A 20,311-nucleotide genomic window follows, 5' to 3' on the forward strand; every position below is an offset into this window, starting at 1 on the left:
GACTAAGTCTAATGAAGATGACTGGAGTCTTATGGGCATTTGTAAGAATTTTGCGCAGTAAGCAGGTGACTGTCTCTGAAACGTTCTTTTCTACTGTCCTTATAGAGCTCAAACTAATCAGGCTAATAATCAACATTTCTTGAAAGTCTACCCACAATTAGAAATTACTTTTTAGTACATTAAGTGTAGTTAACCTTGATTCTACCAATGCAACATCACTACCCATTGAATTTCTGTTTCAAGAGTGTGTATTTTTTATATAAGTTATTTTAAATTGTTTTTTTTTTTTTTTGAGGTATCAGGGATCAAACCTATGGCCTTATTCATGCTATGCAAGCACTGCACCACTGAGCCACATCCTAAATAAAGGTATAGATATAGTTTTTTAAATATAGTTCTAAAAATAGTTCTAAAAGTTTTATAACAACAAATATGTTCTGTGCCTTATCCCATGCAAGGCCTCCAGGCATTTACCCCTGAAGCAACCACTTTCAACTCTTCTTTTTTTCTAGCTTTTTCACCTTTGCAAGAAATACTGTTACTTTTGGGCAGTTTTAGGCATTATTAACTTCTGGTAGATGAGGATTTAGTTTACCATCCTCTCCAATTTCCCCACCCCATATACCCAATATTACAATTTTTTGTTAAATCAGTAATTTGCATTTAGGTATTATTCCTATTCACAGCTGAGCATTTCATGCTAGTGATTGGACTAGAAATTTTGCAATAAAGTGCTTTGGTGTAAATCTATTTTCATCCAGTGGACTGAGCAGAGAATCCTTTCAGTCTGGCAACACTTCCTTCAGTTCTAGGAAATGGTTTTGCATTATTCATTGAACATTTCATTCATTTTCTCCTTTCATTCTGGAACTCCTATATATAGGATATTAGATTTCCACTTCCTAATGATTATTACTACTAATATTTTGATGTATTTCTTTTCAGTTTTTTTTTTTTAAATATTTTGTTTTTTAGTTTTCGGCGGACACAACATCTTTCTTTGTATGTGGTGCTGAGGATCGAACCCGGGCCGCATGCATGCCAGGCGAGCACGCTACCGCTTGAGCCACATCCCCAGCCCTACATGAATATTTTAAATAAATGAAATCATAAATGATATACAGTTTTACATCCAGAATTATTTAAGCATTCTGACAAGACCTTCAAAATTCTTCATAAACCTCATGTCTATTTTGTGATTTTGTAAGGCTCTTGAAAAACATCTGTGCAATTCTTTAATGAAAAGTTGATAACTTACTTGGCTTTTGCCATCAGTTTTCATAATTGCCAGAGTCATATTAGATCCAATTGTCTGTGAGTATGAATGCTAAGGAAAACAACAGTAAGTATGTCTACATGTGCTTACAAACTAAGGGGAAAACACACTTCATGAACTGCTTACAAACTTGTAAAGAATGGCCCTATGTCACTAACATCTAGAGTTTCTCCAATTCCAGATTTTGGTTACTGTTTTTAGCTTTCCAATAGCAGAATCTTACTAGCCAAAGTTATTGGGGGAGAAAGAGAAAGGTTTCCAGTTCCCCCAGAACTGCAACATGTCAGACTCTCTCCTGTCCCAAACCTTTGTGACTAATGTTTCCCCTCTGTTTTTTTTCCTCACCTGTTCTCCCTTTTACCTTTCAAACCACAACTGTGGCTTTCTATCTTTATATTTTTCTCACATAGCAAAAGAAGATGTTAAAATTTTATTCTTTGCCAAACCCCAGGGCCTTTCCTTAGAGACCAAAGGGTAATTAAGTCTTTGCCATTTGAATGTAAAGCAAAAATAATAATAACTCACTGTTTATAACTCTTGAAGAGGCTCTTAAGGGAAGATCCTGAAAGGAGCCCAAACAAGAAGTGAAGAAGAAAAAGCATAAGGCTTTCCCTCTCCACTTTTCAACTCAGTTGGTGAGAAAAGCCACCAAGGCTGGTCTCCACAGCCCAAACACTGACCTCTTTCTTTAAAATTTTGCTGAGCTTCCGCCTAAATTATAACATGTGCTCACTTCCATTGTTAACATGCATTAGCCCCCTTAATACACATGATGAGATCTTCCTTGCCTGTTCCCACCTGAGGAACAGTAGTAACGACAGAAAAAAGGCCTAGAATTATTACTTGGGTGAAGTTGGACAACGGGAAAACCCACCCTGGTTACCCAAATATTATTTTAATATCATGCTTATAATATAATTTTAATATAATGTTTAGTTATGTAAGTAGTAATTTACCAGTTTATCTTACTATAGTATATTTAGAAACCTGGTTGTTCTTTTCTCTGGTATATGCTCAACATTGAAAGCAAGACCTGGGCTATTTGTTATACACATAAATCAAGGGCAGTCTTGGGCTGGGGTTATAGCTCAGTGGTAGAGCACCTGCCTCACATGGGTGAGGCACTAGGTTCAATCCTCAGCCTCACATAAAAGTAAATAAAGATATATAAAAAAAGACTAGTCTTAACTGGGAAAAATATGAATTATTGATTTTTTAATAGTATTTCAAGTACTGTTCATAAAGTAACTCAAATTTATCCTTAAAGACTAAGCAAATATGAGTCATTTAGGAAAACTCTTAATAAGCAAATTCATAATTAATAAATCATTTTTAAAAATTTATGTTGCTTTTAAGAATTTTATTACTATCATCTTAAAAACTATATATTAAAGCCTTTTATTATGGAAAAATTCAAATATATAAAAAAGTAAAGAGAATAGTATAATAAATACCTCTATGTCCATTATCTAGCTTCAGTAATGATCAGTTCATGATCAATAATGTTTTATCCATACTTCCTCCTACCTCTTCATCTACTAAATTATTCTGAAACAAATTCCAAGCATTATATTATTTCATCTCTTCATATTTCAGGATGTTTATCAAAGGATTCTTTTAACAAAAACACAACCTTTGCACAAAATTAACATGATTATTTTATATCAAATATATGTGTTCCTACTTTCCTGATTATGATTTTTTTAATCTTTATTTTATTTATTTTTATGTGGTGCTGAGGATGGAACCCAGGGCCTCTTACATGCTAGGCAAGCGCTCTACTACTGAGCCACAAACCCATCCCTCCTGATTATGATTTTTTTTCATGATGGATTTGTTCAAATATAAATTCAAATAAGTCTCAAACATTTAATTTGGTTAATGTCTTTTTCTGTTTTGCATTTTTGAAGATTATCTGGTTTTAGATAGTTTATTGAGGTACTGCAAACAGAAAAGTAAACAAATCCTAAGTGTACAGCTCAATTAATTTTCTTTTTTTTTTCTTTTTTTTTTTTTTAGAGAGAGAGTGAGAGAGAGAGAATTTTTTTAATATTTATTTTTTAGTTCTCGGCAGACACAACATCTTTGTTTGTATGTGGTGCTGAGGATCGAACCCGGGCCGCACACATGCCAGGCGAGCGCGCTACCGCTTGAGCCACATCCCCAGCCCCTCAATTAATTTTCAAAAACAGTACACACCCATATAAAGCACACCTCAAAGGCCCTCACCTTATTCTCCCTTTCTATTACTGCCACCTTAAGTCAGGTAACTACAAACATCTTTATATGTGTGAGAGCTGTGCTGGGAATTGAACACAGGGGTGCTCCACCACTATTACATCCTGTAAGGATAACCTTAGCCTAAGCAACTCCATTTTAAAAGAAATCTGCAGTCTCACCAGGCACAGTTTACAGAGCTCTTTAATATGTCAATAAGGCATAGCCTGATAAAAACAAGTCACTTTCCACAATCCTGATGAGATTCAGGGTGAAGTCACATGTCAGAGGTGTAAGATCAGCGCGGAATCACCGAACCATATGACCTGACTCCAAGATGAAAGATATCACTAAGAAACCTGGTAACAGCTGATAGGGACTGAAAGGGGGAGCAGAAGCCCCCAAATTTAGTATAAATGATGGAGCAAATCAACAGACATTCAGACCACCTGACAGTGATGCACATGCTGGAGAGCCTGATGGGGACCTGGACTGACATCCCAACTCTTCTCTTCGCCTCCTGATCCTCTGCATTGTCCTCACCTCTCTCAAACTCTACAGCAGCCTTTTGACCCTGGTGAAGACAGAGATCCCTCCTTTTGACCATCTCTTTGGCCAACAGCCAACTCCATATCAGGAGAAGCCTCCATTAGTTCCTGACCTGATCACTGCAGTCTGAGTGAGTGTGCATCGACTAAGACTCGAGACTTCAGATCTGGCACTTGAGCTTAGCATGCAGAGGGAATGTCTATAATAAGTCTGTTGTGATCAAGTGTGTTTGCAGTGCTTAGAATTAACTTAGAATTGTTGGCTTTGAATTGATTTTGTCTATTGCAGCGCCCAGCATTAAGGATTGTCATTTTCTTGATTAAAAACCTATAGAGTGAAATTGTATTGAGTGATTTGAGTGAATAAAGTGTTGAAAAATGGCAGAAGCATGTGGGCATTCTTTATTTCTCTGCCTTGACGGCATAAGTCACACCTTTGCCCGTAACGACATATCACAGTTCTTTTTACTTTTTTTATTTTGAGGCAAGGTCTGGATAAATTGCCAAGGCTGGCCTCTAATTTGAACTCCTCCTGCCTCAACCTCCCAAACAGCTGGGATTATAGGCATGTGCCACTGTGCCCATCTACCACTAACCTGACTTCTTAGGCTATAGATTGGTTTGGTCTGGCTTTCAATTTTATACAAATGGATCCATTCAATGGATACTCTTTGGGGTCTGGTTTCTTGTCTTTCTGGCTCTACTGCTGAGCTACAACCCTAGCCCAATGCCATGTCCTTTTTTATTAATTCTTGTTGTCTTTTTTAGGAGTTTTCTTGAGGAAGGATATGCCTACACCTACATATTGGAGTGCTGTCCCTATATTTTCTTCTATTACTTGTAGAGTTTCTGGCCTTAAATCTTTCTTTGATCCACTTTGAGTTGACTTGTACAGGGTAAAAGAAGTCAAGTTTCATCCCCACTCCCCACTGTGCTGATGGAACCCAGGGGTGCTTTACCACTGACTTATATTCCCTGACTTGTTTGTTTCTGAGACAGGATCCCTCTTAAGTTGTCTACACTGAGCCTGAACTTCAGTGCTTATTGCTCAGTCTCCCAGTACCTAGAGTTGCATGTCTGCACCACCATGCCCTACTCAAGTTTCATTCTTCTACATATGGATATTCAATTTTTCTTTTTTTTTTTTTATTTATTTATTTTTTTTTTTATTTTTTTTTTTAAAGAGAGAGTGAGAGAGGGGGGGGGACAGAGAGAGAGAATTTTTAACATTTATTTATTTTTTCTTTGTTCTCGGCGGACACAACATCTTTGTTGGTATGTGGTACTGCTGAGGATCGAACCCGGGCCGCACGCATGCTAGGCGAGCGCGCTACCACTTGAGCCACATCCCCAGCCCCTGGATATTCAATTTTTCTAGCATTATTTATTAAAAAGGCCATCTTTCCTCCAACGTCTGTTTTTGGACACTTTGCCAGGATCAGATAACTATCTGTATGGGTTTGTCTCTGGGTCTTCTATTTTATTCTATTTGTGCATATGTCTGTTTTTATGCCAGTACCACGCAGTTTTTATTACTGTATCTCTGCAGTATAATTTGAAGTTGGGAATTGTGATGCTTCCAGCATCGCTCTTATTGTTAAGAATTGCTTTGGCTATTCTGGATATTTTATTCTTCCACAAGAATTTTAGAACTTTTGGGGCTGGGGATGTTGGCTCAAGCAGTAGCGCGCTTGCCTGGCATGCTCGATCCTCAGCACCACATACAAATAAAGATGTTGCGTCCGCTGAAAAACTAAAAAATAAATATTAAAAAAAAAGAATTTTAGAACTTTTTTCTAGAATGTCATTGGTATCTTGTGGAGACTGTATTGAATCAATATATTGTTTTTGGTAATATGGCCATTTTTACAATATTATTCTGTCTATCCAAGAATATTGTCCTTCAGTACTCTAAAATTTTCATTGTAGAAGTCTTTCCACCTCCTTTCCACCTCCTCCTTGGTTAGATTTATTCCTAGGTTTTTAAATTTTTGAGGCTATTGTGAATGGAATTATTTTCCTGAGTTTTCAGTAGATTCATTGTTGGTATGTATAAAAACTATTGATTTTTTTTTATGTTGGTTTTGTACCCAGTTACTTTGCAGAATTTATCAGCCCTTGAAGTCTCTGGTGGAGTTTTTTGGCTCTTCTAAGTATAGGATCATATGCATTTCTTTAATAAGTATGTTAGGCACATAGAAGACACAATGAGAAATAAGAAGACATTGGGAATGTCCTTTCTTTTGGAGAATTGTCTTCTTTCTATCTAGCAAAAGCTAAAGGGCATTGATTTTTAAAAAATATTTTATTAGTTGTTGGTGGCTCTTTATTTATTTTTTATGTGGTGCTGAGAATTGAACCCAGTGCCTCACATATGCTAGGCAAGCACTCTACCACTGAGCCACAACCCCAGACCAGCATTGTTTCAGTGACTATCATAGGATAATTTACCTATGCTCAGTTAAACACAGGTTGAAAAATGAAAACTAACTTTAAATTTCAATTCATAATTAATTCTCTTTTCTCTTTAGCTACTAGCACAATTTTTTTTGTTGTTGTTGTTCCAAGGATTGAACTCAAGGGCACTTAACCACTGAGGCATGTCCCCAGCCCAATTCTGTGTTTTATTTAGAGATAGGGTCTCACACAGTTTCTTAGGGCCTTGCTAACTCGCTGAGGCTGGCTTTGAACTCATGATCCTCTTGCCTCAGCCTCCCAAACTGGGATTACAGGTATGTGCCACCATGCCCAGCTGCGACAAAATTTTGATCTGATAGATTCAGAATTCTGGAGATTTTATTTATTTATTTATTTACTTATTTATTTTCAAGGTTGACAGTCTATGGTAATTGAGAGGAAATAGGCTGTAGCATATTAGGTGGATTGAGAGTCACCAGCAGCCAAAGTCAGGGGTTGTGCAAACAGCTGTGCTTAGGGCCCTCTCTGCCTCACATGGTGAAGAAAAGAAAAAGAAGGAGGTCAAGTTCTAATTCAGATGAGAAAATGGTCCCTAGGATTATTTTCTATTTTATGTTTTTTTAGTCCTAAGGATCAAACCCTAGGCTCTGCACATGTTAGGTAAGTGCTCTACTACCCAATCCAGATTAAATTTTTGTCTTTTAAATTTATTCATTATTTATTTATTTATTTTTGCAGTACTGGGATTGAATTCCAGGGTGTTCTTCCACTGAGCTACATCCCCAGCCTTTTTATTTTTTTTTATTTTAAAACAGGGTCTCACAAAGTTGCTGAGGCTGGCCTCAAATTTGAAATCCTGCACCAGTCTCCGAAATCACTGGGATTACTGACATAAGTCATAGTGCCTGGCTAGATTTTATTTTTTTTAATTTTTAAAAATTAACTGATTAATTAATTTTTTGGTATCAGGAACTGAACCTAGGGACACTTAACCACTGAACTACATCCCCAGCCCTTTCAATATTTTTATTTAGAGACAGGGTCTCACTAAGTTGCTTAGGGCCTCATTAAGTTGTTAAGGATGGCTTTGAACTCATGATCCTCCTGCCTCAGCCTCCTGAGCTGCTGGGATTACAGGAATGTGCCACCAGGACAGGCTACTTATTTTTTAACATATAACAAAATAGTTTAGATTAGTTCAAAGGATGTTACTTTTATGAATGTTACCAATTAGGAAATAAGTGGCAATCTGCCATCACTGGATTTTGGTTTTTCCCCTTTCCAATTCATTAGGAACTCCTGAGTCAGCTCTAAAGTGGATTCTATTCTAACTGGGCTAATCAAAGGGACTTATAGCACAGATGAACCAGAAGCAATTTATATCTGTCTTAAAGTATGTTAGAATACTCATATTTCCAATTTTCTCACCTGGGGCAAGGAATGACTTCAGACCATTAGTATTTTCCACTTCTCAACTAGGTGTTAGGTGAGGGTGGGAAATTTTACACCCCAGATCCTCCCACTATCCACTTTTTATCATCACTCTGGGCTTACCTGAAATGGCACCTCCTCAGAGAGGCCTTTTCTGACCATCTCATTTAAAGTAGCCCCCTACTGCATTGCTTCCTATTCCCTTATCCTGTTCTTCATTTTCTTCATATCATGTCGTCACTTACTTGATTATTATCTGTTTCTCCACCAAATAGCTGGAAGGTAAGTTCTATGAAGACAGGACCATTGCCCTATCCTCAGCACTTTTACAATCAGAAGGCACTCAATAAATAGCTGTTCACTCAACAAATGAATGAATGAAAAAAGTCAGGTTTTGCAATCAGACAGTCTGGATTCAAATTATAATTCTACTATTTTTGAACAACTATAGGCAACTTACTTAATCTCTATGTCATGGCTTTCTCATTTGCACAATGCCCCAGACAGAGAGTAGAAGAGGAGAAGCTAGTTGCTGTTCTGGAGATGGAAGTTGCTATGCTGTACAGACTTTGTATCACTAAGCTATACCCCAACCCTTTGGAAGCATTTGTATGTAAGCATTTTTTCTTTCTTTCTTCCTGCCACACATCCCGCGGACAGTACTGGGAATTGAATTCATTTGCCCAGTCCGGGTCTCCCTAAGTTGACCCAACTGGCCTTGAACTTTTGATCCTCCTGCTTCAGGAGCTCCGAAGTAGCCCTGATTAGACATGTCTCTGTGTCCAGTATGTGTAAGCATTTCTTTTTTTTAAGAGAGAGCGAGAGCGAGAATTTTTTAATATTTGTTTTTTAGTTTCCGGTGGACACAACATCTTTGTTTGTATGTGGTGCTGAGAATCGAACCCGGGCCGCACGCATGCCAGGTGAGTGCGCTACCACTTGAGCCACATCCCCAGCCCATGTGTAAGCATTTCTAATAAATAACCTAAAGATAAGTCAGACTTGAGCCATTAGTTGTGATTTATTTTCCCTTTCTAAATATTGTTGTTTCTTAAATTGGATTTAGTGTTTATTGTTTTTAAAATATAGTTTTATTGATAATTTTGTAGTTTTAATTTCTATTCTATTTCTTAAGAAGATACCCCCAATTGTATGTTTCAGGACCTACAAATTTAATCCACTCTTAACCCAACCCATTTATAGATTCCATTAAGATAGCATTAAGTGCCTTCAGGGAGTCTGTATTAACACTTTCATAGTAGCTGCTCTGAGATGATTTTCTGGTCTGCAATGGGACTAGTATGTTAACAGTTCTTAAAATCATGTGTTTGCAGTAATTTTTGTTTTACCCGTTTTCAGCTCAAGGTTAGACTTTAAGTTGAAGTACATTATAAAATAGGTCCCTGGGTATCTTATGAAGCACCAACTAGATTAAGTGATTCTCCCTTCTGAAATTTCTATTTGAAGTAATAATAGGATTCAGAACATTGTGTTTGGCTACAGTGTTCAGTGGGCCTAGAGACTTGAAAGTCCACAAGTCTGGGAATCACCATTCTGAACTTCATTCTTTCCTTAAAGACATCTCCAACCCTATAAACTGTAATGGAATACCACCCAATCTATAACAACCATTAGATTATTTGTGGATGCAAAGTACCATGAAGCCCTCAGAGAAAAGTCTTGTCTTAAAACTAATGCCTTAAGTAGACTGACAGTAGTGGTATTTGTAGGGAGTAGTAATTTCTACTCTGGATTTGAAGGTCCACAAAGCCTTGTTTTGCTGAGGCCTGTCCCACCCCACCTTCCTCTTTGGAGAACAGCTAGCTTCCCCAGGATGGAAATTTAGCCCTGGGTTCTGGTCCCTCTCTCTCGTGGACCTCCTGTGGTTTGAATTCCCCTACTCCCCAGCTGGGTCAGGTCGTGGCGCGTCCGTGCTTTCGCGGCCCACGTTCCTTCCACACTCTAGAGGGAGCCCGAGGGCCTTGCGCCCGCCAAGGGTTCATTTTCGGTGAGGCTGTGGTTCCCAAGGACTTTGTTCCAACACCTCCGGGGCCGCGTCCTCAGCCCATTGGGTGCCTCGACAAACCTGCAGTGTGTGCCCTCACCGTATTCAAGAGCGCTCCACCCCACAGCCAGACTGATGCAACGGAGACGCCCTGGCAGGTGCGAAGGGTGTGACCTGCTGGGACCCTCCCTGCCTAGGAAAGCCTGGTTGGTGGGCCTCTGAAGCTCCCCCGCCGAAATTCTGTCCCACCTGCCCGCCAGTTTGTACAAGGCTCAGTGGGTCCCCGCAGTCCCCTCCCTGTCCGGCTCCAGGTAAAACCTGGAGTGGAAACCTTCGGCCGCTCCCGGGAGGTGGCGCAGCGCAGAGGAGTGAGCATGCGCAGTACGCAGGGCCGGCTCTCAGCGCCAGAAGGAAGCGTTCGCCGTGATCCCAGCGGCTGCGCCGGGGTATGCGGTACCGGCTAACGTGGCTGCTGCACCCCGCGCTACCCAACACCTTCCGCTCCGTCCTTGGCTCCCGCCTGCCCTCCTCGGAGCGTCGCTGTGGGTAAGTGGACAGAGCGCTCGGGCCCTCGGGGCTCTCGGGTCACGGTGGTTTGGCGCTCGGGTTGCAAAGTGGTGATTCAGCACTTAAAGCCGCCGCCGCCCCTCACGCTGCGGGTCCCGCCGGCCTGGGGCGCGGACGGCCGCGCTGAGGCCGCCCCAGGGCCCGGAAGGGCGGCTTGCCTGGCGGGAGCGAGGGCCCTGGCCAGGCGTGGAGGGCGTCTCTCGGGCGGCTAAGGGCAGACGGGGGGCAGTGACCCGCGGACACGGGACGTGTGCCACAAGTGCACGGGGCGCGGGGTCGAACCGAGTGCCCCCGGCCCGCCCTCAGGAGCCGCGCCACTGTCGGGCAGTCTGCCGTCACGGGCCGGCAGCCTGAGGCGGACTCCTTTGCCAAGAGGTGAAGGAATCCGGGGAGTCCGAGGAGACCGATGCTCACCCTGCTCTGAGCTTTTCCCCGTGCGGACTGTGTCCAGGACGAGGGAAATGCCCGCGCTCTGAACTGTGAAAGTTTGCCTCCCTCCGCGGTAGTGAGGAAACAGTGTTGAGTTTCCTGTCGAGGGAAATTTGGGAGCCGAAAGATAACCTTGGGATCCTCCGCAACAGCTGTGTTGTTTTACACCTGAAACAACCGAGGCCTAGGGAGATTGTGTGATTTCCCCACGATTGCAGAGATTGTGGTAAAACCAGGATTAGGACGCGGGTTTTTGGCCGTCCTCCGGTGGCGTGCTCCCTTCACTTCTGCGCTGCTCTGTGTGCACTACAAATTTTCAGTCTTGTAACGAACGCTAAATACCCCTTACTGTGAGTAGAAGTAGATTAGTTCACCCTCCGGACATTCATCAATAATGTTTAGGACCAATAAATGCAGGGCACTGTGATAACACTGTGTAAGTATGTGGTCTGGCTTGGTTGGAATGGTTTCATAGGCCATGAAAGTACAGCCAGCAAAAAAAGAATGAGTTTGACAAGTGTTAGAAAGTGGGCAGGATGGGCAGTGTGTACTTTAGGAGCATGGTGAGGGGCAGAGATAGATTAAGGGTCTAGGCTGTGCTTTGAAGGAATGGCACAGGTGGTGGAGTGTGGGCAGGTGTCGGTGTAGTCCAATCTGGGTGTGCAAGTATTTTGTGTTGGGAGGACAGTGAACAGATTAATTTGGTTGAAGCTTTAGAGAATTTCCCTGGGAACACAAGTCCTATATCATAAGAGTAAAACAGTGCAAGCCTGGGCCTTGAATTTTAATTGGAATTTTCACCCCAATTAAGTAGTTGAAAAATAATGAGTATTAGGTAAGGCGTCATTAAGAATTTTGATCTGGGGTGATCTAATGAAACCGGTAGTTTAGAATCTTTGGTGGCTATGTGCAGGATGTAAGGGAGTAAGAGAGACAGTCCTGGGGCAGAGAAACCTGCCCATTGGGTCTTAGATTTTACTGCATTGGGCTCTGATGAGAGTAGCAATAAAACTAAGATGGACTAATACAAATGAAGAGTCTATAGAATTTGTTTTCCCTTCTCTATTCTCCACTGTGCCACTGAATCCTACTACATTTGAAAAGATCCCTGGACATAGAGAAGTGGCAGGCCCATTTAGCCTAGGCAGGGTGCCTCTTTCTGTCCTCTTCCAGATCAGAAAGCTTTCTTTTGTTCTAAATTCATCTATTGATAGACTAGGCTTTGCTCATATTGTCTCCAGCGTACAGAATTTGTAGTATGAAAGGAAGTATCTGTTTTAATAGTTTTATACAACTAAATAATTTGTGTGTTCTAGTTATAATTAGATTTTGTCTATGGCTTTCTCCCTCTGCGCTTCATTTTCATTGATGAAGTTCATGACATAGATTGACCAATCATACCTTCAAGATAGGGTTCTCAGAGAGAGAATTTTGGAAGATTCAAAGCATAATGAATGAGATCAACCATCTAGAAAGCTCCCTTCTAGAAATGAGTGAGGGTATTAAGGAAAATACAGTTTTAATCAAAGGCATCAGGACATAGTTTTAGAAAGGAAAGCACCACATGACCAAATCTTTTTATTGTTGTTGTTGTAGATGGACACAATACCTTTATTTTGTTTATTTATGTGGTACTAAGGAATGAACTCAGTGCCCCACACATGCGAGGCAAGTGCTCTTCCACTAAGCCACAACCCCAGCCCTGCATGGTCAAATCTTAAGGAACTTAATCCTACTGTCTATAGTGGGAAGAATGTGTTAATGGAGATGACCATAAAGCTATTTGACAGGAAGAGCAGTTTGGCATGAGAAACTTATACTTCCTTTGCCAGTGTTTGAGCATCTATTTTCTGGTCTTATATCTTGAGAAAGAAATGTGTAAGATTAATTTATTTTAAAGATCTTCATCTGTTCAGCCACATTAGGTAAATTGGGACTGTGTAGAATTATTTGAACTGTTAAGGAAATACGGAGGTAATAGCCCATTCCCTGGCAACCACTTGAGATACCTGAGGATCAGTCTTCTGTCTCTCCATAATTTAATCCTTATCCTCACTGTCATATTAATCCTACTAATATACCACTTTCCCCATGCCAGTATCTTGCTAAGCCACCACCAATGGTTCTGCACTGCTTCAAGATCAAGTACACACTTTTTTTTTTCTTACAGTGCTGAGGATTGAACCCAGGGCTTTCTCGAACTATATCTCGGAGCTACATCCCCAGGTTTTTTGTTTTTGTTTTTGTTTTTAATGAATGATATCTTTTTATTTTTTATTTTTATGTGCATAGAAATAATACCTTTATTTTTACTTATTTATTTTTTATGTGGTGCTGAGGATCTAACTCAGTGGCGACTCAGATGTGCTAGGCATGTCCTCTACCACTGAGCTACAACCCCAGCCCCATCCCCAGCTTTTTTTGAGACAGGGTCTCACTAAGTTACCCAGAATGACCTCAAACGTTCTGTCCTCTTGCCTCAGCCTACTGAATAGCTGGGTTTACAGGCATCTCCCACTGCATCCAGCTCAGAATCCAGATTTATTGACCCAGCATTTAAGCATTCTTTCTGTTTGCTGGCCCTAGCCTAACTTTTCAAACTAATTTTCCTCTTGTCTTATCAGACTGACCAATTTGCTCTTTCCTGTATAGAATCTACTCATTCCCAATTCTAGAATGCCTTACCCTCTTTTTAAGACTAAATTCTTCCTTCTCTTTAGACCTTATACAGACAGGACACACAGATATTTCCCTTTTCTAAATCTAATTACCTTTTTTTTTAAATCTACTTTTGACCTTTATGGAAATTTTTCTTCTGAATTGCTTTTTTTAAATTAAATACTGTTTTTGAGACCCATTCATGTAGATCTATGTTCATTGCTAAATGGAAGTTATATGTTAATGTACCATAGATTTTTGACTATGGCTTTCTCCCTCTGCTCTTCATTTTCATTGATGAAGTTCATGACATAGATTGACCAATCATAGCTTCAAGATAAGGTTTTTAAAAATATCTTTATTTTTATTTATTTATTTTTATTTGGTGCTGAGGATTGAACCCAGGGCCTCACATGTTTGAGCAAGTGCTCTACCACTGAGCTACAACCCCAGCCCCCCTAGCCACATTTTAAGACTCATATGGCTAAGTGGATACCATATGGAATAGTGCAGATGTAGAACATATTCATTATCACAGAAATTCTTTGAGGTAGACCTGATATTGACAATTCCCAAATATGTGTCCTGAGCCTTTCCTTAGTTAATACACTTCCCATCCGACCTTTCCCCTTGGATGTTTCGTATATATGTTATTTTTGTTTGGTTTTTACTGGGGATTAAACCCAAAGACGTTTAACCACTGAGCTGCATCCCCAGCCCTCTTTTTTTTTTTTTAGAGAGAGAGAATTTTTTAATATTTATTTTTTAGTTTCCGGTGGACACAACATCTTTGTTTGTATGTGGTACTGAGGATTGAACCCGGGCCGCATGCATGCCAGGTGAGCCGGCTACCGCTTGAGCCACATCCACAGCCCCCCCAACCCTTTTTATATTTTATTTAGAGACAGAGTCTGGCTAAGTTGTTGAGGCTAGCTTTGAACTTGTGATCTTTCTGCCTCAGCTTCTTGAACTACTGGGTCAATATATATTTTAAACTTATCACTTCTAAAATACACCTCTTTTTCTCCCCTCTCCACCCACCTCTCTATATAAAACAGATAAGTATATATATTACTCCCCTCCCCCTCTCTTCCTCTGGTGAGCCTTGCACATGCTAGGCAAACACTTTACACTATTATGTCCCCAGCTGAGAAATAGATTTTTGAGATATATTTCTTAACCTTATGACTATAGTTAGTATATGTATGTTTCCAAATTGCTAAGAAAGTAAAATTTAGATGTGCTCACTACAAAATATAATTGTTATTTTTCAATTTAAAAATGTAGGACAAAACAAAACAGAGGAACAACAAATGAGAGAGGGAGGAAGAGAAGGGGAAAGAAAATTAGCATTGATACATTACTACCATTTAAACCTCAGATCACTTGTCCCAGTATGTTGTCTTCAGTTGCTTAAGTCTTCTCAAATTGGAACATTTCCAGTCTTTCCTTTCATGACCTTGACTCTTGGAATTTAGACCAGTTACTTTGTAGAATGTCCCTAATATGGGCTTGTCTGATTAATTATTCATCATGATTAATTACAGGTTACTTAATTTTGGCATGAATATCACAGAAGTGATGCTGTGTTCTCATTGCATTCTTTCAGGTGGCCATCAATTTTGATATGTCTCTTTATTGACAGTATTTATTTGGATCAGTTTAAGATAGTTCATCCAACGCTTTTTCCCTCTAAAGTTAAACTTTTCCCCTTTGTTATAAGTATCTTTTAGGGAAGTACTTTAAAACTATTGAAATGTAATGTTCCTCATCAAACTATTAACTTTTTCATCTTATTTATCTATGTCATGTATTTATGATGTCCTATTTTATAGAGTTTTAATTAAAAATTCATTGTCAGGCTGGGGTTGTATCTCAGTGGAAGAGCACTTGCCTAACATGTGTGAGGCACTGGATTCAAATTCTCAGCATCACATACAAATAAATAAAGATCCATCAACAACTAAAAATTATTTTTAAATATTAAAAAAATATAGTTATTGTTTAGTCTAATACTCAAATTGTCCCAAGTATAGGCATTGGGAGCCTTTTAACAGTGGCTTCTGTCCATTTAACATTCTTTTAGCACTTAATTTTTAGAGAATAAAATCTAGAAACCAAGTTCTGCGTGCTTGGCGTACTCATTGCTGTTTAGGGAAGAAGAGAAGATTTGAGGACTCAGACCCTTTTAGTAGACAGATAATAGAACTAGGAAATATGTGTATGTAAACAAATAAGTAGAGTGTGTGCGCGCGCGAGTGCATGTGTGTGTGTGTGTGTGTGTGTGTGTGTGTGTGTGTATGAAGATATGTGTGTATATTTATTTAAAAGAATTTTTTAATTGTAGATGGACATAATATCTTTCTTTTTATTTGCTTATTATTATTATTATTATTAAAGAGAGAGAGAGAAAGAGAATCTTTTTTGTAGATGGACACAACACAATGCCTTTATTTTTATGTGTTTCTGAGAATCCGGGTCCCACCCATGCTAGGCTAGCGCTCTACCGCTGAGCCACAATCCCAGCCCAATTTGCTTATTTTTATGTGGTGCTGGGGAGCGAACCCAGGGCCTCAGGTGTGCGAAGCAAAAACTCTACCACTGAGCTACAACCCCAGTGCCCTGTGTATATTTATTCATGTACACACTTGTGTGTACATATTTGTGAATGTTAGTTTAAATACATAAATACACAGACAAGTTTTATATTTATTTCTGTATCTGCCTATATATATTGAAAACCAAAACTTCATGGTTCATTTAAGCTTGTGTCCTTTCTATATGTTTAACTCTGAGGATCCTAGTTCTCATTATCCTTAGTACATAACACTTATTTAATGCACTATACCCCCAAGTGTGACCAGTATCTCTTCACTGCTGCCATCCTCTTGCTTTTGAAGTTGCTTTTCATGTTGTCACCCCACATCAGGCTGCTTCATAAAGTGATGACTCTATTGATAGATTCTGTTTAAACTTTTTGATTTGGGACTATTCTCTTGCAAATCCATGTGGAAGTACGCCTTATTCTACTCAGGCTTTGACTACCATGTTGGACCACCAGGGGGCAAGAATACTCTCCTCATTAAGGAAGGCAGATATTTCAAAACTTGTATCACGTGTTTTACATATTCTTTAAGATGATAAATAGAGTTGAGTACAGGGCCTAGCTTTATATGTTGTCTACAGAATTCAGGGAACAGAGTGATGGAGAAAAGGATGAGTAGCATTATACTAAAAAAAACTTAGTATCTTGCCTTTTTCCTGGGTATGCTGGTTGGTGGCTATAAAACAGGTGCTATGATGAGTGGGAACTCCTTGGACTTACATTTGTAACCATTTATGTAAGAAAAGTATTAATGTATAAATACATTTTCTAGAAAGAGATACATTAAGAACGTTTATCTTGGGTATTGAAAACTAGGCGATTTGTATTTCCTTCCTTATAGTTTTTTTTTCCCCCTAAAGCTTTATCTGCAACTGGCATAGTTAACTTTGTTTCTTTATTATATGGAATTATAAAATAAAGGAAGTTAAAAAGAAAACCAAATTCTTCAAACTCCCAGAATAAACTCTTGCTTGATGGTCCTGAGAAGGGGTGAGGATACAAAAGTAGCATATGGCCTTATTTTTGGAAAAACCTTTGATAAGCATAATTAAATTTTTTTGTTATATTCTGGGAGTTATTTATATATTCTTGAATATTTACCCTTTTCTCAGATTTAATTTACAAAGATTTTCTCCCATGCTACAGATTGCCTTTTCACTGTCGATTGTATTGCTTGATACACAGAAATTTTTAATTTTGATGTAGTCCAATTTATTTTTTCTTCTTTGACTGTGCTTTTGATGTCATATTCAAGAAGTCATTTTTGCCAAATCCAATGTCATGAAGTTTTCCCCCTGTGTTTTCTTCTAAGTGTTCTATGGTTTTGGGGGGAGTTGTTTTGTTTTGTTTTGTTTTCCTCCTATAATACTGGAGATTGAATGCAGGGATACTCTACCACTGAGCTACATTCCCAGCTCTTTTTATTTTTTTATTTTGAGGCAGGGTCTTTACTAAATTACGGAGGCTGGCCTTGAATTTGGCAATCCTCCAGCCTCTGCCTCCCTGGTTGCTGGGATTACAGGTATGTACTACCACGCCCAGTTTAGTTTTAGGTGTTTGATCTATATAGCTCTAGATTTTTTCAGTCAAGAGTTAGAAAGCCGGGCTGGGGATGTGGCTCAAGCGGTAGCGTGCTCCCCTGGCATGCGTGCGGCCCAGGTTTGATTCTCAGCACCACATACAAACAAAGATGTTATGTCCACTGAAAACTGAAAAATAAATAAGTAAATAAATAAATAAGAGTTAGAAAGCCTTTCTCTACACCATTGTTAAAGATGAATTTAACCATCTTTTCTTCTAATACTTGTGTTACCGCTGTTGACCGGTGACCTTGCTTCCCCAATGTTGAAGAATAACAGCAGAGAAGCACGCTGAGGCAAGCTCAGAGTGGAAAATTAGAAGTTTATTAAAGGACAGCAGAAAAGACTTCTCCCAGAGGAAGAAGGGGACCCAAGAGGTGGAATCCGTTGAAGGGCAATTATGTTCCCCTTTTTATAGTTTTTGGTGATGGAATGTAGGTGGGAAGGCCTGAAGGGCAGGGACACAGGTGGGCCAAAGAAGTAATCTGGGCACTTCTGAGTCAAGTTTGCTGTTCATTAACATTTCTTTGGGACTGGCTATCTTCAAATCTGTTGGGGGCTGTTTCCTGGGCTTTATTAACATTCCAAGAGTTGCTCAACTTTTCCAGAAAATTTATTCTTAACATGGCCTCCATTTTAGATTTCACTCGATATTAGACCCAATTTACCTAACTACACTCACTACCTAATTTTAAATCTGGCTTCACTTGGATATTAAGAAACTTTAATATTGTGGTCTTATCCATTGAGACTTTATTTTTGTGACTGGAATTAGATATAAATCCAATTTTATTCTTTTACAGTGGCTACCCAATTGTCCAAATATTATTTGTTAAAAAGTCAGTCTTAAAGTGAGTTGAAATGCTACCTTTGTTAAATACTAAATTTCCATGTGTATTTGGGTCTAATTCTGTGCTTTGTAAATTTTTTTTACTGATATATTTGTTTTTTAATATTCTAGTACCATTTTGTTTTCATTACAGTCTTTCTAGTATGTTTTAATGCCAGGTAAGTCTATTCCCCCACTTCTAGCTTTTCAGTGTTTTCCTAGTTATCATTCTGTTTGTTTTTCCCAGTAACCTTGGTATCAATTTGTCCAATTCCATAAAATAGCTTTTGGGTATTTTTTGGCATTCTGCATTAATTTTTTGTTTGTTTGTTGTTATTGGGGATTAAACCCAGGGGTGCTTTACTTTTTTATTTTATTTTTTTTGTTGTGAGCCAGAGTCTCACTAAGTTGCTAAAGGTTCAGGTTGCTGAGGCTGGCCTTGAATTTGGTGATCCTCTTGTCTCAGCCTCCCCAGTCGCTGGGATTACAGGTGTGCACCATTGGCCTGGCTCCGAATTACACCCCCCCACCCACCCTAGCATGTGTAAGGCACTGGGTCCAATTCTCAGCACCACATATCAATCAATCAATCAATCAATTAATTAATTAATTAAAGGTCCATTGACAACCAAAAAAAAAAAAAACAACTTCTTAAAAACATTTTTGAATCTAGGTGTTGTGGTACACACCTATAATCCCAGTTACATGGGAGGTTGAGGCAGGAGAATCACAAGTTTTATGCCAGCCTCAGCCACTCAGTGAGACCCTAAGGAACTTAGGGAGACCCTGTCTCAAAATAGATAATAAAAAGGTCTGAAGATGTAGCTCAGGAGTAAAGCACCCCTAGTTCAATCCCCAGTGTCCAAATAAATTAGAAAACCAATCAAGCCGCTGAAGTTGTAGCTCAATGGTAAAAAGCATTGCCTAGCATATGTGAGGCACTGGGTTCAATCCTGGGCCACATAAAATAAATAAAATGAAGGTATTGTGTCCATCTACAACTAAATTTTTTTTTAAATCAAGAAAAGGCTGGAGTCATGGCTCAGTGGTAGAGCATTTGCCTAGCATGTGTGAGGCACTGGGTTTGATTCTCAGCACTACATATAAACAAATAAATAAATAAAGGTCCTAATAAAAATATTTTTAAAAAATCAAGAGAAGCAAGCACTAAATTAATATAAATAAAAACAAAATGATTAACTTTTGTTCTGTACACAGGGATATATATCTCCACTTAAGGGCTCATCTGCATCTATTTGTACACCCTGGTTCTGACTGAGGACCTCTTGGCAGCCTTATCATAACCATAATTATTACAGTTCTATGAGGGGTGAGATGCAAACAGACCTCCTCCAATAATCATCATGTTTTTACTAGCACTCTTAACACTCATGGAAATTCCAGTTGTATATTGTCATCTCCAGAGGACAACAACATTCATTGCACAGGTTAGTAATAGTATGGTACCTTATATGACTATGAGGAAAACAGGTAAGTAATTATCCCTGCATAATTGCTGTTGGTTAGCTAATGTTTATAGTTAGTAGTTCTCAATAGGTGACAATTTGCACCCTCCCCCAGGGGACAGACATTTGGCAATGTTTGTAGACATTTTTGACTGTCACAAATGAAGAATGCTACCAGCTTGTTTTATGTAGGGCCAGGGATGCCTCTAAGTATCCTACAGTGCACATGACAGCCCCTACAACAAGGATTCATCTGATCCAAATTGTCAATAATGTTGAGGG

The 20,311-nt window shown here is 39.3% G+C and overlaps 1 protein-coding gene across 3 annotated transcripts in view; it reads left to right on the forward strand.

Annotated features, from left to right (window-relative positions):
- The first annotated feature begins 9,951 nt into the window (after positions 1–9,951).
- Positions 9,952–20,311, forward strand: part of Ide (insulin degrading enzyme) — an 88,230-nt gene continuing 77,870 nt past the window's right edge. Inside the window, exons 1-2 of one of the 3 annotated variants that reach the window (XM_078038060.1) lie at positions 10,293–10,441; positions 19,782–20,011. Coding sequence is in view for 2 of the 3 variants with exons in the window: in XM_013362147.4 (XP_013217601.1) it covers positions 10,344–10,441 (98 nt within the window). In the remaining variant the exon portion in view is untranslated. Of the gene's footprint in view, positions 10,442–19,781; positions 20,012–20,311 lie in introns of all 3 variants that reach the window. The other 2 variants (XM_013362147.4, XM_005333731.4) reach the window with 2 other exon arrangements.

Source organism: Ictidomys tridecemlineatus, chromosome 1 (assembly GCF_052094955.1).
Source record: "Ictidomys tridecemlineatus isolate mIctTri1 chromosome 1, mIctTri1.hap1, whole genome shotgun sequence".
NCBI lineage: Eukaryota > Metazoa > Chordata > Mammalia > Rodentia > Sciuridae > Ictidomys > Ictidomys tridecemlineatus.